Source organism: Nerophis ophidion, linkage group LG22 (genome assembly GCF_033978795.1).
Source record: "Nerophis ophidion isolate RoL-2023_Sa linkage group LG22, RoL_Noph_v1.0, whole genome shotgun sequence".
NCBI classification, from domain to species: Eukaryota; Metazoa; Chordata; class Actinopteri; order Syngnathiformes; family Syngnathidae; genus Nerophis; species Nerophis ophidion.
The window spans coordinates 5,736,759-5,761,556 of NC_084632.1; the positions used below are offsets into that span (position 1 = coordinate 5,736,759).

The 24,798-nt window shown below is 41.4% G+C and overlaps 1 protein-coding gene across 1 annotated transcript in view; it reads right to left on the minus strand.

The window, feature by feature from the left end:
- Positions 1 to 24,798, minus strand: part of fbn2b (fibrillin 2b) — a 300,303-nt gene that overhangs the window by 150,804 nt on the left and 124,701 nt on the right. Inside the window, exon 14 of the mRNA XM_061883097.1 lies at positions 5,414 to 5,611. Within this exon, the coding sequence (XP_061739081.1) occupies positions 5,414 to 5,611 (198 nt within the window). The remainder of the gene's footprint in view (positions 1 to 5,413; positions 5,612 to 24,798) is intronic.

Genomic DNA, 24,798 nt, shown 5'->3' on the forward strand with positions numbered 1-24,798 from the left:
CTGCTAGACTTTTGACAAGAACAAGAAAGTTTGATCACATTACGCCTGTACTGGCTCACCTGCACTGGCTTCCTGTGCACTTAAGATGTGACTTTAAGGTTTTACTACTTACGTATAAAATACTACACGGCTTAGCTCCATCCTATCTTGCCGATTGTATTGTACCATATGTCCCGGCAAGAAATCTGCTTTCAGAGGACTCCGGCTTGTTAGTGATTCCCAAAGCCCAAAAAAAGTCTGCGGGCTATAGAGCGTTTTCCGTTCGGGCTCCAGTACTCTGGAATGCCCTCCCGGTAACAGTTCGAGATGCCACCTCAGTAGAAGCATTTAAGTCTCACCTTAAAACTCATTTGTATACTCTAGCCTTTAAATAGACTCCCTTTTTAGACCAGTTGATCTGCCGTTTCTTTTCTTTTTCTTCTATGTCCCACTCTCCCTTGTGGAGGGGGTCCGGTCAGATCCGGTGGCCATGTACTGCTTGCCTGTGTATCGGCTGGGGACATCTCTGCGCTGCTGATCCGCCTCCGCTTGGGATGGTTTCCTGCTGGCTCCGCTGTGAACGGGACTCTCGCTGCTGTGTTGGATCCGCTTTGGACTGGACTCTCGCGACTGCGTTGGATCCATTATGGATTGAACTTTCACAGTATCATGTTAGACCCGCTCGACATCCATTGCTTTCCTCCTCTCCAAGGTTCTCATAGTCATCATTGTCACCGACGTCCCACTGGGTGTGAGTTTTCCTTGCCCTTATGTGGGCCTACCGAGGATGTCGTGGTGGTTTGTGCAGCCCTTTGAGACACTAGTGATTTAGGGCTATATAAGTAAACATTGATTGATTGATTGATAGTGTGTGAATGTTGTTTGTCTGTCTGTGTTGGCCCTGTGATGAGGTGGCGACTTGTCCAGGGTGTATACCGCCTTTTGCCCGATTGTAGCTGAGATAGGCTCCAGTGCCCCCCGCGACCCCGAAAGGAATAAGTGTTAGAAAATGGATGGACGGATGGATGTTTGGCAGAGCATATTGAGCCGGCTGACGATCCCACTTATAGGGTTAACTTAACAACAGCGGGGCGCCACCATTTGGTATATTGTCAGAACAATAATAGCATAAGCAATACAGTAAGAGTCCTTTGTTTGACGAACCTTCACACTGAAGGCATGCTAGCACACATGAAATACGTACAATCATTCGATTAACAGTCTATGACAGGGGTGCCCGTTACGTCGATCGCGAGCTACCAGTCGACCGCGGGGGGTGTGTCAGTCGATCTCCAGCCAGGCTTTTAAAAACAAATAGACCTAAAAATGAGTGATCATCAATCTTCACCAAGACGTCACTTAAACGACATTCACGGTACCGGAGGGTCTTGTGAGATGACGCTGGCTGCTGCAAGATCATTATTATGAAAATATGACCGAGAGGAAGGCGAGAAACACTTTTTATTTCAACAGACTCTCACGCCGTACCTTCCGTCAAAACTCTAAAGGCCGACTGCACGTTTCCTATCTTCACAATAAAAGCCCTGCTTCATGCTGCCTGCGCTAACTAAATACAGAGTCTGGGAAAACTGGCGTGCACAAGCGATCCCTCAGAAAGCTGGCGTGCACATCACTTGTGCACGCCAGCTTCCCGAGACTCTTATTTTGTTAGCGCAGGCAGCATGAAGCAGGGCTTTTATTGTGAAGATAGGAAATGTGCAGTCGGCCTTTAGAGTTTTGACGGAAGGGACGGCGCGAAAGTCTGTTGAAATAAAAAGTGTTTCTCGCCTTCCTCTCTGTCATTTTTTCATAATAATGAACTGGCAGCAGCCAGCGTCATCTCACAAGACCCTCGGGTGCCGTGAATGTCAATCAAGCAAGCTACGGAATTTGCCGCCAATGTTTTTCTTGTAAAGTGTATGGAAGCTGGATGAATTAGATGCCAAAAACCAACCACTTTCATGTGGTATTGTACAGAAAGGACAACTTTTTTTTCTCCTCCATTTGAAAATCATCATCATCATTACTGTCTGATTCCAATCAATGCAAGTCATCAGAATCAGGTAATACACCAACTTATATTCTTGTCTTTGTGAAAGAAAGACATCTATATGTGTTACACATGCTTGTATTATCATTAAACACATTTAACTTGTTTACAAAAATGTCTCTTTCATAAATAAATAAATATAAATGATATATATAAATGAGGTATATCCCCTCGAGTTGGTCAATTGAAAAGCAGCTCGCCTGCAGAAAAAGTGTGGGCACCCCTGGTCTATGACTTATAGCCGATCAGCTGTTTCCCCTGTCCCTACAAATATTTTTTGCGAGTAGTGGCCATATTTTTTTACCAATCGTCTTAAAATTTTACATACCTATGCCTGTCAGTGCCCTAAAAGGGTGTGCCAAAATTCATGGTGATTCGACTTAACGGCCTAGAGATACAGTGGGTTCTTTTTAGAGCTTAAGGAGCTGGGTAAAAATCAATCAGCAACACAGTACCAGTCCGCATTTTGACAAACGTCCACCCTGAAGTGTGCTAGCATACGTTAAATACCAGAAATCATAATACCAACGGTCTGATTACTGCCAACCAACACAACAACCAATCGTGTTCAAATTTTTGTCTGGTAGGGTGAGAATATGACTTATTGGGTCACAGTCTATGACTTATAGCCGATCAGCTGTTTCCCCTGTCCCTACAAATATTTTTTGCGAGTAGTGGCCATATTTTTTTACCAATCGTCTTAAAATTTTACATACCTATGCCTGTCAGTGCCCTAAAAGGGTGTGCCAAAATTCATGGTGATTCGACTTAACGGCCTAGAGATACAGTGGGTTCTTTTTAGAGCTTAACGAGCTGGGTAAAAATCAATCAGCAACACAGTACCAGTCTGCATTTTGACAAACGTCCACCCTGAAGTGTGCTAGCATACGTTAAATACCAAAAATCATAATACCAACGGTCTGATTACTGCCAACCAACACAACAACCAATCGTGTTCAAATTTTTGTCTGGTAGGGTGAAAATATGACTTATTGGGTCACAGTCTATGACTTATAGCCGATCAGCTGTTTCCCCTGTCCCTACAAATATTTCTTGCGAGTAGTGGCCATATTTTTTTAATCAATCGTCTTAAAATTTTACATACCTATGCCTGTCAGTGCCCTAAAAGGGTGTGCCAGAATTCATGGTGATTCGACTTAACGGCCTAGAGATACAGTGGGTTCTTTTTAGAGCTTAACGAGCTGGGTAAAAATCAATCAACAACACAGTACCAGTCCGCATTTTGACAAACGTCCACCCTGAAGTGTGCTAGCATACGTTAAATACCAAAAATCATAATACCAACGGTCTGATTACTGCCAACCAACACAACAACCAATCGTGTTCAAATTTTTGTCTGGTAGGGTGAGAATATGACTTATTGGGTCAGAGTCTATGACTTATAGCCGATCAGCTGTTTCCCCTGTCCCTACAACTATTTTTTGCGAGTAGTGGCCATATTTTTTTACCAATCGTCTTAAAATTTTACATACCTATGCCTGTCAGTGCCCTAAAAGGGTGTGCCTAAATTCATGGTGATTCGACTTAACAGCCTAGAGATACAGCGGGTTCTTTTTAGAGCTTAAGGAGCTGGGTAAATATCAATCAGCAACACAGTACCAGTCCGCATTTTGACAAACGTTCACCCTGAAGTGTGCTAGCATACGTTAAATACCAGAAATCATAATCATAACGGTCTGATTACTGCCAACCAACACAACAACCAATCGTGTTCAAATTTTTGTCTGGTAGGGTGAGAATATGACTTATTGGGTCACAGTCTATGACTTATAGCCGATCAGCTATTTCCCCTGTCCCTACAAATATTTTTTGCGAGTAGTGGCCATATTTTTTTACCAATCGTCTTAAAATTTTACATACCTATGCCTGTCAGTGCCCTAAAAGGGTGTGCCTAAATTCATGGTGATTCGACTTAACAGCCAAGAGATACAGTGGGTTCTTTTTAGAGCTTAAGGAGCTGGGTAAATATCAATCAGCAACACAGTACCAGTCCGCATTTTGACAAACGTTCACCCTGAAGTGTGCTAACATACGTTAAATACCAAAAATCATAATACCAACGGTCTGATTACTGCCAACCAACACAACAACCAATCGTGTTCAAATTTTTGTCTGGTAGGGTGAGAATATGACTTATTGAGTCACAGTCTATGACTTATAGCCGATCAGCTGTTTCCCCTGTCCCTACAAATATTTTTTGCGAGTAGTGGCCATATTTTTTTACCAATTGTCTTAAAATTTTACATACCTATGCCTGTCAGTGCCCTAAAAGGGTGTGCCAAAATTCATGGTGATTCGACCTAACAGCCTAGAGATACAGCGGGTTCTTTTTAGAGCTTAACGAGCTGGGTAAAAATCAATCAGCAACACAGTACCAGTCCGCATTTTGACAAACGTCCACCCTGAAGTGTGCTAGCATACGTTAAATACCAAAAATCATAATACCAACGGTCTGATTACTGCCAACCAACACAACAACCAATCGTGTTCAAGATTTTGTCTGGTAGGGTGAGAATATGACTTATTGGGTCACAGTCTATGACTTATAGCCGATCAGCTGTTTCCCCGGTCCTTACAAATATTTTTTGTGAGTAGCGGTCATATTTTATTACCAATCGTCTTAAAATTTTACATACCTATGCCTGTCAGTGCCCTAAAAGGGTGTGCCAAAATTCATGGTGATTCGACTTAACAGCCTAGAGATACAGCGGGTTCTTTTTAGAGCTTAACGAGCTGGGTAAATATCAATCAGCAACACAGTACCAGTCCGCATTTTGACAAACGTTCACCCTGAAGTGTGCTAGCATACGTTAAATACCAAAAATCATAATACCAACGGTCTGATTACTGCCAACCAACACAACAACCAATCGTGTTCAAGATTTTGTCTGGTAGGGTGAGAATATGACTTATTGGGTCACAGTCTATGACTTATAGCCGATCAGCTGTTTCCCCTGTCCCTACAAATATTTTTTGCGAGTAGTGGCCATATTTTTTTACCAATCGTCTTAAAATTTTACATACCTATGCCTGTCAGTGCCCTAAAAGGGTGTGCCAAAATTCATGGTGATTCGACCTAACAGCTGGGTAAAAATCAATCAGCAACACAGTACCAGTCCGCATTTTGACAAACGTCCACCCTGAAGTGGTCTATTTTCCCGGAAAATAAAGGCAATACCGAGCTGACATGTTTAAATATTGAAAAATGTTTACAAACTGCCTTTTGTCCAAAGTCCAGGCCTGCTGCCACGTACATGTAAACACCCCCACCCAGATTTATTGATACTGGTTTTCAGGATGGCGGAGCGTGTTCCCCCGGGGTGACGTTGGTCAAGTTTGTATATCTGGGAGGCGCATCCTCACCTTGGCAGGCTCCGGTGCGGATGTTGGGAATGAATCCGCGTCTGCACGGGTGGGGCTGGGCGGGGCACTGCTCGCAAGGGTGACCCCATGCGCGCCCGATGGTGGCGCAGCAGAGCGTCTTGGTGCAGACGATCCCGCTGAGCTGGCCCTGGCACATCTGGTTGTTCACCTGCGTGAAACACGGTCCGGTCCTGTAGTCTGTTTGAGGGGGAGAGCAGAAATGACGTATTAATGGCGGACATTTGTTTGAATTGCAATAACACTCTTGAGTCCCAGCAGTGATCACATCTCGAGATGCGGAGGAGGATTATTTGAGGAAACACTTAAGTTGAGTCATTGATCTTTGGCAGGGTTTTAACACCGTGACTCATACCTTGAAACAAATCCTCACTTTTATTGTTTTAAAGTTGCTTTGAAACCGGAATTGGCTTGCAAAGAGAAGCGTTTACAAGCAACAGTTTTCACCAAGACTTAACAAGAACAATAACGGGGTTGGTAGCAGCGGAACCGACCTTGTCAAGGCGCACATTGTTCTCGTTAGCCACAGGGCTGGAACGACCGCTAGGCTCCGGCACACATATGGCCGTGACCATTGCTAGCCTCGATTTGAAAAGACACCACTTGAGGACAACGCAACCCACTCGTGACAACGCATCCCGTAATACAAAAGTCCAACAGATGTGCTCATGGGGACACGATAGCATCAACAACGGCGATAATGTAAACGACGGCAAAGTGATCTCACGCGGAAACCATTTAAGCGATCCAAACGCTGAAGCCCCCTTACAGGAGAACTCGCAACCGGAGCGCCAGAGCAAACACGGCCTTCGCTTTAAAACAACGGGATCGACACCGTGGGTATGAAAGTGAGACCGCTCGGTTGGCAGCTTTGCACCGTGAACTGTGGAGAGAGCTGGTGTGTTCAAGGTTTGAGATGGAGTGATAAATCTGCGTGAGGTTAGCAGACTTATTGCCCTCAGCAGCTCCTGGTGCTACATGAAAAGTGATCTCATGTGGGAGAAGAAAAAGCACGGGAGGCGCAGAGAGAGGAAAAAAAAGTAGGTCAAAAGTGACTTTATGAATAAAACAAGCTCCCTCTCTCATATATCCACCCTGTCTTGTCCATTTTGGGATTTCCTGCCTGCCAATCGGGTTCCATTTGATCTTTCCAAGGTCCACTGATCCTGTTCTCATCAGGCTTTAGGAGGATTCCATCGGGGAAAGTAAAGCGCCGATCAGAATCTAATCCATCAATCCAGTTGCTATGATCTTTATCCTGTTCTGGGTCACGGGAAAGCGGGAGCCTGTCCTATGTAACCTCACCAAAAGTAAGGTTTGGTCGGGTTCTGTATGACTTCTTTTATTTTTCCATTGGAATTAACTTTTGAGCTTGGGTTTTGGCTTGGGCACGATTGAAGGTATTCCAGCAGATAACTTTCCTGTATGTGTGGAACCGGTAAAAAAATCAAGTCAATGCGACTAAAAAAACGGAATGACACTACTAGTTAGGTGTGTCTAAGGTATAGAGCGTTTTCCGTTCGGGCTCCAGTACTCTGGAATGGCCTCCCGGTAACAGTTCGAGATGCTACCTCAGTAGAAGCATTTAAGTCTCACCTTAAAACTCATCTGTATACTCTAGCCTTTAAATAGACCTCCTTTTTAGACCAGTTGATCTGCCGCTTCTTTTCTTTCTCCTATGTCCCCCCCTCCCTTGTGGAGGGGGTCCGGTCTGATGACCATGGATGAAGTACTGGCTGTCCAGAGTCGAGACCCAGGATGGACTGCTCGTCGGGACCCAGGATGGACCGCTCGCCTGTATCGGTTGGGGACATCTCTACGCTGCTGATCCGCCTCCGCTTGACATGGTCTCCTGTGGACGGGACTCTCGCTGCTGTCTTGGATCCGATTGAACTGAACTCTCGCGGCTGTGTTGGAGCCACTATGGATTGAACTTTCACAGTATCATGTTAGACCCGCTCGACATCCATTGCTTTCGGTCCCCTAGAGGAGGAGGGGGGGGGGGGGGGGGGTTCTTCCGAGGATGTTGTAGTCGTAATGATTTGTGCAGTCCTTTGAGACATTTGTGATTTGGGGCTATATAAATAAACATTGATTGATTGATTGATTGATATACGGTGTTCTCGTACTGTACTACTCCCTACCTCAACCTTGGAGGTAGGGAGTAGTACTAAATTCGGTACTATAATAGGCACTGATCAAGTTCCGTCGGCACAACAGGATAGCAACTTACGTAAAATCAAACGGTGCCGTATTTCGATACTTTTGATACAATTTACGTTATGTCCGGTTGCAGACTAAACACTGGCTCACGTACACGATCAGTCAAGCAGCACTCAGGGCGGACTCAGCCAAACTCACTCCAAGTAATGTTGCGATTATCAACGCCAACCGAGCAAGTATGCTTGGTAGAAAACATCGAAATGAGTAAGGCATTACTTTTCCAAAATGCGCTAACATTAGATTTTCCATAGACTATTATTGGCATTGGTTATTTTTACATCGAGAACTACGTATAAGATGAATGTTACAATCAAACAGCTGGTGAGTACTAAGAATAATACTTTGTAGGGTGCAACATAACACATTCAGCTTCAACTTCCTACGTAGTTGGACAACAAACCATAGACAGACCCTCCAAGTAAGGACCCTCCAGTTGGTAGCAAACATGGCGCCCGCAGTCTTTTGACCAATCAGAGAAGAGATCCGCCGGCCATGCCTTCTCTGATTGGCCAAACGCCCCTCATGTGACTACAGCGCGCCAAGTTTGCTACCCACTTTGAAACCATACTCTCGCTATACTTAGCTGTAAGACAGTATACAGTACTGCTTTTATAATGTTTTGGAAGTGCAACCGCATGGCTAATAAGACTCAAATCGGATTCTATAACAACTGTCCATCCATCCATCCTTCTGCCGCTGCTTATCCGAGTCCGGGTCGCCGGGGCAGCAGTCCAAGCAGAGAGTCCCAGACTCCCCTGTCCACGACCACCTCCTCTAGTTCTACAGGGGGGGATACCGAGGCGTTCCCAGGCCAGCTGTGAGACATAGTCCCTCCAACGTGTCATAGGTCTGCGCCGAGGTCTAGTCCCGGCTGGACATGCCCGAAACACCTCACCATAGAGGCCTCCAGGAGGCATCCGAAGTAGATGCCCGAGCCATCTCTACTCTGAGCCTCTCCCGGATGACCGAGCTCCTCACCCTATCTCTGAGGGTGATCCCGGACATCCTGCGGAGGAAACTCATGTCTGACAATTGTATATTTTGGTTCTAACAACTAAAAATCGGTACCGATGAGTACCTGGTATTGATTGCCAGTGACCGGATATTTGTAACGTATTGGTTTGAATAGGATCAGTTCCTATCCCTACTTGGAAGGTCGGAAATAGGCCCAAATGTTAAGGGACCCGAACTTCCTCAAACGCCGAGAACTTTTTAGGTTCAGACCTTTTTGGAGGAGCCAGGGTTAATTCATACTGGGATAGTTTGACGTAGACGTATTAAAAAGTTTTAGGTTGGAATGGGGTGGGGTGAGGGATCCCTAATGGTGATTTTGGTCAACGGGGCCCCAGAATTTAGTTGTACACCCCTGCTCATGACAGAGCATACGGGTCTAATAAGTCTCTCAAGGACGATGCCACCCACATGGAAATAAAACCAAGGAAAAGGAGAAGTCGGATGACTAAAAGGAAAAAGGGAACATCAGCCAACTGTGGTGGTGTGGGCTTTGATTGTTTCTCTCCTTTTTTCACACACATATTTCTTTGTGTGCAGGAAAACACAACATCTGAGACCTGAGCCAAACTAAAGACCGAGGCTACAGTACAACAACACGTCGCCGTACGTCCTTCAGAACCAAAAAGGGCAGTAAAAAAAACAACAGCATGTGTCGGACATGTGACGCGTTGGTATAAATCGGTGGGTATGCGGTGGCGGGTCAGGGATGCATTTATTTGGTGCACATTTCCGCATCTGGACGTATGTAAAATTTGGAGCGTGAGCTCAGGCATCTCAGGACATGCGAACGAGCCAACATGGGGAAACAATTTGCTCTCGAAAAAAAATGTTCCCCAGACCTTTTTTTTTTTAGGTCTCATTCATCAGGTTTTTATTCAACACCATAAAGGGTTGCAGCCACCGAGGCCAAGCGCTGACCTCCCCCCCCTTGTCTCTCAGTCGGGGCAGAGTATGAACGGAGGGGACGTCTCCAGTCACGCTCCGCTGAAAGTCGGATTAAAGCCCGATAAAATGGTCTCAAGGTCGAGGTAGGGGGAGAAAAAAATGTTTCTGTCTGGAACAGGAAATGTTCTGCACTTTCCCATCAGTCCTGTCCAGTCGTGTGATCGTAAAGCTCGGCCGAGCAAGATCTGTTTCAGACTCATTCGTCTGAAAGAAAGAAAGCAGAACTGGGACGATAAGGAACTTGAAATATGAGTCCAGTGCTCGGTAATTAGCTGTGGGAATCTTCGAGTTCCTCACGAATATTCTTGTGGCGACTTTTGATTGATTGATTGAAACTTGTATTAGTAGATTGCACAGTACAGTACATATTCCGTACAACTGACTACTAAATGGTAACTCCCCAATAAGTTTTTCAACTTGTTTAAGTCGGGGTCCACGTTAATCAATTCATGGTAAAGACGACTCGATTTAACCCGATTCTTGATTTGGAATAATATGTGTGTGAATGCTCCAAGACATTCACACATGTTTTCTACACCAACATTCAAAATCACCGTTAGGGATCGCTCACCCCACCCCACCCCATTCCAACCTAAAACTTTTTAATAAGTCTACGTCAAACTATCCCAGTATGAATTAACCCCGGCTCAACCAAAAAGGTCTTAAGCTAAAAAGTTCTCGGCGTTTGAGGAAGTTCGGGTCCCTTAACATTTGGGCCTATTTCGGACCTTCCCAGACCTTCCAAGTAGGGATAGGAACTGATCCTATTCAAACCAATACGGTACAAATATCCGGTCACTGGCAATCAATACTAGGTACTCATCAGTACCAATTTTTGGTACTTTTGTGTGTGTTTTATTGACATTTTTGGATCCGGTTGTTAGAACCAAATGTTGTTAGAACCAAATGTCAACTTCTTCTTCTCCAGATTTTGGCGTGCTCAACCTTCCACATTTTTCACCCGATTCAAACCGTTCCAACTTCAAACTGTTCAGCCTATTCGGTAATCGCTGGCTTTCCCTTGACAAATTCCCAAAAAAATCACAAATTTCCCAGAACTCCAGGTTTTCCAGGATATGTGTCCCATTCAAGATGATTTGGCCATTTTTCAAACTTCTGCCATTTTCTGCATTTTTTTTAACCAATTCAAACCATTCCACCATCCTGGACATTCAAACTATTATTTTTTGAAGGTCAAAGAAGTTCCAGGAATTTTCACCTTTTTTTCCATCGACTACTCCTTTCACAATTTTTAACAAAGCTGTATTTTGAACTAGAAAAATTCCCGTTTTCCGCAAAATTCCAAGACTTCCTTCATATTATTTCTCAATTAAAAAGATTACCACGTCAACATTTCTCGACCGTTTTGAAAAATTCCTACACCGACCATTCAAAATATTCACATTTTTTATCATGTTAAAAAAAAAATCAGCTTTTCTCGAAATTCCCAAATTTCTATGGAATTCCAATCCAAAAATGTTTTTCCACAACCACCACATTTTTTTATCCGATTCAAACCGTTCCAACTTCAAACTGTTCAGCCTATTCGGTAATCGCTGGCTTTCTCTTGACAAACTCCAAAAAAAATCCCAACTTTCCCAGAACTCCAGGTTTTCCAGGATATGTGTCCAATTCAAGATGAATTGGCCATTTTTCAAACTTCTACCATTTTCTGCATTTTTTAACCAATTCAAACCATTCCACCATCGTGGACATTCAAACTATTAATTTTTTAAGGTCAAAGAAGTTCCAGGAATTTTCACCTTTTTGTCCATCGACTACTCCTTTCAAAATTTTTAACAAAGCTGTATTTTGAACTAGAAAAATTCCCGTTTTCCGCAAAATTCCAAGACTTCCTTCATATTATTTCTCAATTAAAAAGATTACCACTTCAACATTTCTCGACCGTTTTGAAAAATTCCTACACCGACCATTCAAAATATTCACATTTTTTATCATGTTAAAAAAAAAATCAGCTTTTCTCGAAATTCCCAAATTTCTATGGAATTCCAATCCAAAAATGTTTTTCCACAACTACCACATTTTTTATCCGATTCAAACCGTTCCAACTTCAAACTGTTCAGCCTCTTCGGTAATCGCTGGCTTTCCCTTGACAAATTCCAAAAAAATCCCAAATTTCCCAGAACTCCAGGTTTTCCAGGATATGTGTCCCATTCAAGATGAATTGGCCATTTTTCAAACTTCTGCCATTTTCTGCATTTTTTTTAACCAATTCAAACCATTCCACCATCCTGGACATTCAAACTATTAATTTTTTGAAGGTCAAATAAGTTCCAGGAATTCTCACCTTTTTTTCCATCGACTACTCCTTTCACAATTTTTGACAAAGCTGTATTTTGAACTAGAAAAATTCCCGTTTTCCGCAAAATTCCAAGACTTCCTTCATATTATTTTTCAATTAAAAAGATTACCACTTCAACATTTCTCGACCGTCTTGAAAAATTCCTACACCGACCATTCAAAATATTCACATTTTTTATCATGTTAAAAAAAATTAGCTTTTCCCGAAATTCCCAAATTTCTACGAAATTCCAATCCAGAAATGTTTTTCCATAACCACCACATGTTTTATCCGATTCAAACCGTTCCAACTTCAAACTGTTCAGCCTATTCGGTAATCACTGGCTTTCCCTTGACAAATTCCAAAAAATCCCAAATTTCCCAGAACTCCAGGTTTTCCAGGATATGTGTCCCATTCAAGATGATTTGGCCATTTTTCAAACTTCTGCCATTTTCTGCATTTTTTAACCGATTCAAACTTCTGCCATTTTCTGCATTTTTTAACCAATTCAAACTTCTGCCATTTTCTGCATTTTTTAACCAATTCAAACCATTCCACCATCCTAGACATTCAAACTATTAATTTTTTAAGGTCAAAGAAGTTCCAGGAATTTTCACCTTTTTTTCCATCAACTACTCCTTTCACAATTTTTAACAAAGCTGTATTTTGAACTAGAAAAATTCCCGTTTTCCACAAAATTCCAAGACTTCCTTCATATTATTTCTCAATTAAAAAGATTACCACTTCAACATTTCTCGACCGTTTTGAAAAATTCCTACACCGACCATTCAAAATATTCCCATTTTTTATCATGTTAAAAAAAAATCTACTTTTCCCAAAATTCCCAAATTTCTATGAAATTCCAATCCAAAAATGTTTTTCCACAACCACCACAGTTTTTATCCGATTCAAACCGTTCCAACTTCAAACTGTTCAGCCTATTCGGTAATCGCTGGCTTTCTCTTGACAAATTCCAAAAAAAATCCCAACTTTCCCAGAACTCCAGGTTTTCCAGGATATGTGTCCCATTCAAGATGATTTGGCCATTTTTCAAACTTCTGCCATTTTCTGCATTTTTTAACCGATTCAAACTTCTGCCATTTTCTGCATTTTTTAACCAATTCAAACTTCTGCCATTTTCTGCATTTTTTAACCAATTCAAACCATTCCACCATCCTAGACATTCAAACTATTAATTTTTTAAGGTCAAAGAAGTTCCAGGAATTTTCACCTTTTTTCCCATCGACTACTCCTTTCACAATTTTTAACAAAGCTGTATTTTGAACTAAAAAAATTCCCGTTTTCCGCAAAACTCCAAGACTTCCTTCATATTATTTCTCAATTTAAAAGATTACCACTTCAACATTTCTCGACCGTTTTGAAAAATTCTTACACCGACCATTCAAAATATTCACATTTTTTATCATGTTGAAAAAAATCAGCTTTTCCTGAAATTCCCAAATTTCTATGAAATTCCAATCCAAAAATGTTTTTCCACAACCACTACATTTTTCTATCCGAATCAAACCGTTCCAACTTCAAACTGTTCAGCCTATTCGGTAATCGCTGGCTTTCTCTTGACAAATTCCAAAAAAAATCCCAACTTTCCCAGAACTCCAGGTTTTCCAGGATATGTGTCCCATTCAAGATGATTTGGCCATTTTTCAAACTTCTGCCATTTTCTGCATTTTTTAACCAATTCAAACCATTCCACCATCCTGGACATTCAAACTATTAATTTTTTAAGGTCAAAGAAGTTCCAGGAATTTTCACCTTTTTTTCCATCGACTACTCCTTTCACAATTTTTAACAAAGCTGTATTTTGAACTAGAAACATTCCCATTTTCCGCAAAATTCCAAGACTTCCTTCATATTATTTCTCAATTAAAAGATTACCACTTCAACATTTCTCGACCGTTTTGAAAAATTCCTACACCGACCATTCAAAATATTCACATTTTTTATCATGTTAAAAAAAAATCAGCTTTTCTCGAAATTCCCAAATTTCTATGGAATTCCAATCTAAAAATGTTTTTCCACAATTACCACATTTTTTATCCGATTCAAACCGTTCCAACTTCAAACTGTTCAGCCTCTTCGGTAATCGCTGGCTTTCCCTTGACAAATTCCAAAAAAATCCCAAATTTCCCAGAACTCCAGGTTTTCCAGGATATGTGTCCCATTCAAGATGATTTGGCCATTTTTCAAACTTCTGCCATTTTCTGCATTTTTTTTAACCAATTCAAACCATTCCACCATCCTAGACATTCAAACTATTATTTTTTTAAGGTCAAAGAAGTTCCAGGAATTTTCACCTTTTTTTCCATCGACTACTCCTTTTACAATTTTTAACAAAGCTGTATTTTGAACTAGAAAAATTCCCGTTTTCCGCAAAATTCCAAGACTTCCTTCATATTATTTCTCAATTAAAAAGATGACCACTTCAACATTTCTCGACCGTTTTGAAAAATTCCTACACCGACCATTCAAAATATTCACATTTTTTATCATGTTGAAAAAAATCAGCTTTTCCTGAAATTCCCAAATTTCTATGAAATTCCAATCCAAAAATGTTTTTCCACAACTACCACATTTTTTTATCCGATTCAAACCGTTCCAACTTCAAACTGTTCAGCCTATTCGGTAATCGCTGGCTTTCACTTGACAAATTCCCAAAAAATCCCAAATTTCCCAGAACTCCAGGTTTTCCAGGATATGTGTCCCATTCAAGATGAATTGGCCATTTTTCAAACTTCTGCCATTTTCTGCATTTTTTTTAACCAATTCAAACCATTCCACCATCCTGGACATTCAAACTATTAATTTTTTGAAGGTCAAATAAGTTCCAGGAATTTTCACCTTTTTTTCCATCGACTACTCCTTTCACAATTTTTGACAAAGCTGTATTTTGAACTAGAAAAATTCCCGTTTTCCGCAAAATTCCAAGACTTCCTTCATATTATTTCTCAATTAAAAAGATTACCACTTCAACATTTCTCGACCGTCTTGAAAAATTCCTACACCGACCATTCAAAATATTCACATTTTTTATCATGTTAAAAAAAATTTGCTTTTCCCGAAATTCCCAAATTTCTACGAAATTCCAATCCAGAAATGTTTTTCCATAACCACCACATGTTTTATCCGATTCAAACCGTTCCAACTTCAAACTGTTCAGCCTATTCGGTAATCGCTGGCTTTCCCTTGACAAATTCCCAAAAAATCCCAAATTTCCCAGAACTCCAGGTTTTCCAGGATATGTGTCCCATTCAAGATGAATTGGCCATTTTTCAAACTTCTGCCATTTTCTGCATTTTTTTAACCAATTCAAACCATCCTGGACATTCAAACTATTATTTTTTGAAGGTCAAATAAGTTCCAGGAATTTTCACCTTTTTTCCCATCGACTACTCCTTTCACAATTTTTAACAAAGCTGTATTTTGAACTAGAAAAATTCCCGTTTTCCGCAAAATTCCAAGACTTCCTTCATATTATTTCTCAATTAAAAGATTACCACTTCAACATTTCTCGACCGTTTTGAAAAATTCCTACACCGACCATTCAAAATATTCACATTTTTTATCAAGTTAAAAAAAAAGTCAGCTTTTCCCGAAATTCCCAAATTTCTATGAAATTCCAATCCAAAAATGTTTTTCCACAACCACCACATTTTTTATCCGATTCAAACCGTTCCAATTTCAAATATTCAGCCTGTTGAGGAATTGTGTGCTGTCTTTCAACAATTATAAACAACTTCCGGGATTTCTTTGAATTCCCAGTTTTTAGGGACATTTTCCCCATTAAAAATTAATTGTCCATTTTTCAAACATCCATAATTCTCTTATTCTCACCACCGCTTCAAACCATCACACCTTCAACACATTCAATTCCTGCTGGAAATGGAACAAACCATTTTTTCACGTTCAACAAATTTCCAGGAATTCCTGTTTTTGTCCAACCTTTTTCAGTATGATGAATCCTTTCACATTTTTCAACCCATTTCAACCCTTCATTCCTCTTATTCACGACAAAAAAAAACAAATTGGTTTAAGAACTTGAAAAATTCCTGGTTTTTCCGAAATTCCGTAATACCATTTTTCAATATAAAAAAAAACCTTTACAATTTCAACATTTTTTGACCGATTTAAAAAAAAAACTCCAGCCAATTCAGGACAGTCATGCTCCCAATAATTTTTTTTAAAATTAATTTTTTTCCAAAAATTCCCAAATTTCCAGGAAGTTCCCATTGAAAAGAATGGGACATTTTTCCAAGTGGAACAATTCCCACATTTTTCAACCTGGTCAAATCATTCCAACATCAAGTGAAGTGAAGTGAATTATATTTATATAGCGCTTTTCTCTAGTGACTCAAAGTGCTTTACATAGTGAAACCCAATATCTAAGTTACATTTAAAGCAGTGTGGGTAGCACTGGGAGCAGGTGGGTAAAGTGTCTTGCCCAAGGACACAACGGCAGTGACTAGGATGGCGGAAGCGGGAATCGAACCTGCAACCCTCAAGTTGCTGGCACGGCCACTCTACCAACCGAGCTATGCCCACACATACCACTTATCCTGGAAATTCAAACTTTCCCAAGTGTAAGAAGTCTTTTACATGTAGAAAAAAATCTTAAGAATTTTATATATATATATATATATATATTGCTAAAAAATAAAATAGGGAAAAAAAAGAAAATATAAATAAATCATGAATTAATTTAGAACCTGAATGAATGAATATCATAATTCGGATGAGAATTTTTTTTTTTAGCACTCCTAAAAGTTAAAGAGACTTTGCTATGAGAGCGGGTCAATATGTGAAAGGATAAAATACGTGTGTGTGTGTGTGTGTGTGTGTGTTTGATTTCAAACCGGATGTCGTCTCTAGACTTTGTACAGCTGGTCATTTGGTCTAAATGTAATCCATCACACCTGTGTGTGTGTGTGTGTGTGTGTGTGTGTGTGTGTGTGTGTGCTCTTGTATTTCTACCCTTCTTGAGACATGAAGAAGGAAAAGTATCTTCCATATGAGGAGGTGTGAACAAGTGATGACATAAATCATGGTCCCAATACCATTGCATCTAAAGAGTTTAAGTTAAAGTACCAATGGTGTGGCAAAATTATTTTGAGCATTTGACCCATCACCCTTGATCACCCCCCGGGAAGTGAGGGGAGCAGTGAGCAGCAGCGGTGGCCAATCATTTTTGGTGATTGAACCCCCAATTCCAACCCTTTAAGCTGAGAGCCAAGCAGGGAAGGTAATGGCTCCCGTTTTTTATAGTCTTTGGTATGACTCAGGCGGGGGTTTGAACTCACGACCTACCGATCTCAGGGCGGACACTCTAACCCAGGGGTGTCAAACTCAAATACAGAGCGGGCCAATTAAATAATAATAATTAAAAAATATCAATGGCATATTAAATAAAATAAAAATACAAATTGAAACCCGGGTTTGAGTTCGGGCGGGGTTTGGTGGTAGCGGGGGTGTATATAGTAGCTTCCCGTAAGAGTTAGTGATGCAAAGGGTTCTGGGTATTTGTTCGGTTGTGTTTATGTTGTGTTACGGTGCGGATGTTCTCCCAAAATGTGTTTGTCATTCTTGTTTGCTGTGGGTTCACAGTGTGGCGCATATTTGTAACAGTGTTAACCTTGTTTATACGGCCACCCTCAGTGTGACCTGTATAGATCGATAGATAGATAGATAGATAGTACTTTATTGATTCCTTCAGGAGAGTTCCTTCAGGAAAATTCAAATGTATAGCTGTTGACCAAGTATGCCTTGCATACACTTGTGTGTGTGTATGAGCCCCATATATTATGTGAGTGGGCCGGCAAGCTGTTTGTATGGAGGAAAATCGGACGTGGCGACATGTAGAGAACGCCAAAAGCCGTGTTTTACGGCCCACCCCCAAATCGGGAGAAATTCGGGAGGGGCACTAAACTTCGGGAGTCTCCCGGGAAAATTGGGAGGGTTGACGAGTATGAGTATTAGCGGTGAACGCGGTGTTACAGCGGCGGGCCATCTCTAATGTTAATTTGATATTACCTCAAGGGCCAAATGAAATTACACGGCGGGCCAAATTTGGCCCGCGGGTCAGAGTTTGACACCCATGTTCTAACCACTAGGCCACAGAGTCAGTGTTGGATCTATTAGAATGTTTTTTTTTTTTTTAATTGATTGTGTGTCTGTTTTAAAAGGCCTCCCACTCTGGTTAACATATGAAATAACAAGTGTGTATAAGAAATTTTAAGTGCTCCCCTTCCGGCCAACATATGTAATGACACATGTGTGTAAGACATTTAAATGTGTGTGGGCCAAATTAATAAAACATAAAATAAATATGTATATAGAGACATACTGTAATAACAAAGTAAATAATGAAGATTAAAAACCAATAACAAACAATACAAAAAAAAAATAACTAAAAGCTTATCTTTTTTTATATTTGGATGGTATGTATATATTCTTATTGTTGTAAATACAAATCTTTATATGTCTAGAAAGGGTGGTCTTAAAGAGGTAGGATTTTTCCAGAGGTCTCAAGGAGGTCAGAAGTAGATGAAAGTGTGTAAAGTGCATGGTCTTGTCCCACCTCCTCACATAAATAAATGTCTCTCGTGTGTTTGCTGGTGTGGTTGTTTCTCCCGAGCGTAGCGGCGTTTCTTATCTTGAAACCTTTCCCTGACCTGCGGCCTAACGTGGCGTGTCGAAGCAAGAGAGAGAGTGAATGGATGAAGAAAAAATATATGTCTAGAGAGGGTGGTCCTAAAGAGGTAGGATTTTTCCAGAGGTCCCAAGAAGGTCAGAAGTACATGAAAGTGTGTGAAGTGCATGGTCTTGTCCCACCTCCTCACATAAATAAATGCCTCTCGTGTGTTTGCTGGTGTGGTTGTTTCTCCCGAGCGTAGCTGCGTTTCTTATCTTGAAACCTTTCCCTGGCCTGCGGCGTAACGTGGCGTACCGAAGCAAAAGAGAAAGTGAATGGATGAAGATAAACTATGTCTAGAATGGGTGGTCCTAAAGAGGTAGGATTTTTCCGGCGGTCTCAAGAAGGTCCGAAGTACATGACAGTGTGTAAAGTGCATGGTTTTGTCCCACCTCCTCACATAAATAAATGTCTCTCGTGTGTTTGCTGGTGTGGTTGTTTCTCCCGAGCGTGGCGGCGTTTCCTTTCTTGAAACCTTTCCCTGGCCTGCGGCGTAACGTGGCGTACCGAAGCAAAAGAGAAAGTGAATGGATGAAGATAAACTATGTCTAGAAAGGGTGGTCCTAAAGAGGTAGGATTTTTCCGGAGGTCTCAAGAAGGTCCGAAGTACATGAAAGTGTGTAAAGTGCATGGTTTTGTCCCACCTCCTCACATGAATAAATGCCTCTCGTGTGTTTGCTGGTGTGGTTGTTTCTCCCGAGCGTAGCGGCGTTTCTTATCTTGAAACCTTTCCCTGGCCTGCGGCGTAACGTGGCGTATCGAAGCAAATAAGAGAAAGTGAATGGATGAAGAAAAATTATGTCTAGAAAGCGTGGTCCTTAAGAGGTAGGATTTTTCCAGAGGTCTCAAGAAGGTCGGAAGTACATGAAAGTGTGTGAAGTGCATGGTTTTGTCCCACCTCCTCACATAAATAAATGCCTCTCGTGTGTTTGCTGGTGTAGTTGTTTCTCCGGAGCGTAGCGGCGTTTCTTATCTTGAAACCTTTCCCTGGCCTGCGGCGTAACGTGGCGTACCGAAGCAAATAAGAGAAAGTGAATGGATGAAGAAAAAATATTTATAGAAAGGGTGGTCCTAAAGAGGTAGGATTTTTCCGGAGGTCTCAAGAAGGTCAGAAGTACGTGAAAGTGTGTAAAGTGCATGGTTTTGTCCCACCTCTTCACATAAATAAATGTCTGTCGTGTGTTTGCTGGTGTGGTTGTTCCTCCTGAGCGTGGCGGCGTTTCCTTTCTTGAAACCTTTCCCTGGCCAGCGGCGTAACGTGGCGTACCGAAGCAAAAGAGAAAGTGAATGGATGAAGATAAACTATGTCTAGAAAGGGTGGTCCTAAAGAGGTAGGATGTTTCCGGAGGTCTCAAGAAGGTCCGAAGTACATGACAGTGTGTAAAGTGCATGGTTTTGTCCCACCTCTTCACATAAATAAATGTCTGCCGTTTGTTTGTGGTGTGGTTGTTTCTCCCGAGCGTGGCGGCGTTTCCTTTCTTGAAACCTTTCCCTGGCCTGCGGCGTAACGTGGCGTATTGAAGCAAGAGAGAGAGTGAATGGATGAAGAAAAAATATATGTCTAGAGAGGGTGGTCCTAAAGAGGTAGGATTTTTCCGGAGGTCTCAAGAAGGTCAGAAGTACGTGAAAGTGTGTAAAGTGCATGGTTTTGTCCCACCTCTTCACATAAATAAATGTCTGTCGTGTGTTTGCTGGTGTGGTTGTTCCTCCCGAGCGTGGCGGCGTTTCCTTTCTTGAAACCTTTCCCTGGCCTGCGGCGTAACGTGGCGTACCGAAGCAAAAGAGAAAGTGAATGGATGAAGATAAACTATGTCTAGAAAGGGTGGTCCTAAAGAGGTAGGATGTTTCCGGAGGTCTCAAGACGGTCCGAAGTACATGACAGTGTGTAAAGTGCATGGTTTAGTCCCACCTCTTCACATAAATAAATGTCTGCCGTTTGTTTGCTGGTGTGGTTGTTTCTCCCGAGCGTGGCGGCGTTTCCTTTCTTGAAACCTTTCCCTGGCCTGCGGCGTAACGTGGCGTATTGAAGCAAGAGAGAGAGTGAATGGATGAAGAAAAAATATATGTCTAGAGAGGGTGGTCCTAAAGAGGTAGGATTTTTCCGGATGTCCCAAGAAGGTCAGAAGTACATGAAAGTGTGTAAAGTGCATGGTTTTGTCCCACCTCCTCACATAAATAAATGTCTCTCGTGTGTTTGCTGGTGTGGTTGTTTCTCCGGAGCGTAGCGGCGTTTCTTATCTTGAAGCCTTTCCCTGGCCTGCGGCGTAACGTGGCGTACCGAAGCGAGAGAGAGTGAGAGAGAGAATGGATGAAGAAAAAAGGCTCAAACAGGAAGCACGGATCAACTCCCGCACTTATCTGCTCCCTCGGCCCGTTTCACTTTCACACGTGAAAACATTGATGTCATTGTTTCTGCCGCCAGGAGAAAATCCATCAAGACGTCGAGGGTTATTTCCATGTGTTTACGGAGGGAAATGTGCCCTCACAACAATTGGCGTCCGGTAATGGAGGGACATCAATACTGTAGCATTTATAGAGTGACATGTGAATGCCTGCGGGTTCTTAACTCATCAATAACAAACACAAAACGACGTTTCAGGGAAAATAGCGTGCGAGCCCAATTGAAAAGCTAACGTAGGCTGACCATATTGTGAAATCCCAAAAAGAGGACACTTATACTGTATTTCCTTGAATAATTAATTTAAAACCTCTTCTCACTCCTGCACTTACCAAAGGCATGCGGTAAAAATTTGAGTGTGATGTAAGGATACCATCATGAAAAGCACATCTAATAAAAAAAATGTTATCATGGTCTCACCTTTACTTATAAATGAAGTCCATGCGCAGCTCCTTCTAATCCAAAGCATCGATAACTTTTTAAAATAAGTCTTCCTTATCTTTCTTCAGTTTTAAAAGTCTCTCTGTCTCGATGGAGATCTTCCTTTATTACCTCCTGCTTTAGTTTAGAAAACTGCTATCAGACCGCTGCTATCAGTTAGCTCGGCTCCTCAAGTGCGGGCGACGACAGAATTATCCTCGGACAACTCCCCCTCCCGTTGTGCTCTGTGGGTGATCTCTTTATCCCACCCCTGCCACCATGAAGTGTTATTGTATAAATAATAAACTGGGTATTTAGGACTGGAACATGCTTTATTTCAACCCGGTTGTTTACATAGCCAGCAAAAGAGTATTGGTGTTACATCCTAAAAGGTCCCTCTTGCACCCCCGCACACCCGCGTCAAATCCGTCCCAGCACATATCACGTCGCTCGTTGTCACTTCTTCTGCAGCCCAGTAGTCGCGAGAAGGATCACTAGCGCCCTCTACCACCAGGAGGCGGGAGTCGTTTAATGACTCATATTTGACACACGCAGCTACGCTATATTAATAAAACATAGCTGCTTACTGTTCTTTTTAGCATATTCAATAGCTTGGACCTTAAATCCTACTGAATAGCTCTTAATCTTCTTCCCTTTATGCGATTTCAAATTTTTGAAATCAGCCTCCTCCATTTTGAAAATGATGACAGGGGAAGTGTCACTCGTGACGTCACGAGTCTGACCCGGCAGTAATTCAAGGCAGGCGCATACTATATGCCCGTTGGCAATTCAAGGAAATACGGTATGCGTGCTAAGGATGTTGTAGTGTCCAGGAAGAGTTAGTGCTGCAAGGGGTTCTGGGTATTTATTGTGTTGTGTTTATGCTGTGTTACGGTGCGGATGTTCTCCCGAAATGTGTTTGTCCTTCTTGTTTGGTGTGGGTTCACACATATTTGTAACGGTGTTAAGGTTGTTTATACGGCCACCCTCAGTGTGACCTGTATGGCTGTTGACCAAATATGACAATCCGTCTATTACCTCCCTCACGACTGTTACGGCGTGCGCACCCTGTCACATTTGTTGTTGTTTTTTCAACCATATTAACCCTGTACGTACATTGGAAATACATGCAACCTTGACACAAAACGCCGGACATTTGAGGCATTTAGGAAACTCCGCCCGGACAGCCCCGCAAAAGAGGATATGTCCGGGGAAAAGAGGACGTATAGTCAGTCTAGCTAACAGTTAGCACAATAGCCAGATAGTATCAACAAAATAGTTGGCTTTTAGGTGTATGTCCTGCAAAACTAATGGATTCTGGTGCCAAGTGGTACATCATGGACCATATTTCAAAATATATTATGGGATGTCACGTCTTTCAGAATGAGCTTGTGTGCTTAATGTTATGTCCCAGCAAGGGGGGGAGTGACAACAGTGAAGTTGACATCTGGCAACAAAAACACACAAAGATTGTTGACATGTTGTTGTTTGCAGAACCCACATTTTGTGGACACAGCTGGGTTTTTGTTACCCCCCCCCCATTCCTTCCCTTACAGGATTAAAGGTTGGCAAGCACGCCGCTAACAGCGTCCATGTTGTCGCTCTCGCGGGCGCAATTTGTTGCCAGACGTGTTAGCATGTATACATATATACATATATATACAAACATTGTACATCTAAGTGTGCAGCTGAACTCCTATAGTGTAATATGGTACGTGATGCAAGGTCAAAGTTAGCATATTGGCACGCTAACCTTAGCATGCTCACTTGTTTAGCTAACCTGGCACGCTAAATTTAGCACGCAAACTTTTTGAGCCAGTTGTGCAGCCGAAGACCTCGGATACTGTAATTCCATACTTGACACAAGTTAACTGTTAGCATTTTAACTCGCAAATTTTAACATGTTTGAATTGTTTTGGCAAAATGTGCATCTGAATACCTCAGATGAGTCATATACTGCACATTGATACTTGACACATGTCAACTGTTAGCATTTTAGCATGCTAACTTCAACATGCTAACTTTGTTTTCCGCTAATTGTGCAGCTGATCACCTCAGATGAGTCATACACTGTGTATTGGTACTTGACACATGTGAACGGTTAGCATTTTAGCGCGCTAATTTTAACATGCTAACTTTTTATTTAAAAAATTGTGCAGCGGAATACCTCAGATGAGTCATATACTGCATATTGATACTTGACACATGTCAATTGTTAGCATTTTAGCATGCTAACTTCAACATGCTAACTTTATTTTCCGCTAATTGTGCAGCTGATCACCTCAGATGAGTCATACACTGTGTATTGGTACTTGACATGTGAACGGTTAGCATTTTAGCGCGCTAATTTTAACATGCTAACTTTTTATTTAAAAAATTGTGCGGCGGAATACCTCAGATGAGTCATATACTGCATATTGATACTTGACACATGTCAATTGTTAGCATTTTAGCACGCTAACTTCATCATGATAACTTTTTTTTTTAGCTAATTATGCAGATGATCACCTCAGATGAGTCATATACTGTGTATTGGTACTTAACACATGTGAAAGGTTAGCATTTTAGCATGCTAATTTTAACATGCTAACTTTTGATTTTAAAAATTGTGCAGCGGAATACCTCAGATGAGTCAGATACTGCATATTGATACTTGACACATGTCAACTGTTAGCATTTTAGCATGCTAACTTCAACATGATAACTTTTTTTTTCCGCTAATTATGCAGATGATCACCTCAGATGAGTCATATACTGTGTATTGGTACTTAACACATGTGAACGGTTAGCATTTTAGCATGCTAATTTTAACATGCTAACTTTTTATTTTAAAAATTGTGCAGCGGAATACCTCAGATGAGTCATATACTGCATATTGATACTTCACACGTCAATTGTTAGCATTTTAGCACGCTAACTTCAACATGATAACTTTTTTTTTAGCTAATTATGCAGATGATCACCTCAGATGAGTCATATACTGTGTATTGGTACTTAACACATATGAACGGTTAGCATTTTAGCGCGCTAATTTTAACATGCTAACTTTTTATTTTAAAAATTGTGCAGCGGAATACCTCAGATGAGTCATATACTGCACATTGATACTTGACACATGTCAACTGTTAGCATTTTAGCATGCTAACTTCAACATGATAACTCTTTTTTTAGCTAATTATGCAGATGATAACCTCAGATGAGTCATGTACTGTTTATTGGTACCTGAAAGATGTGAACGGTTAGCATTTTAGCACGCTAATTTTAATATGCTAACTTTTTATTTTAAAAATTGTGCAGCGGAATACCTCGGATGAGTCATATACTGCACATTGATACTTGACACGGCAACTTTTCACATT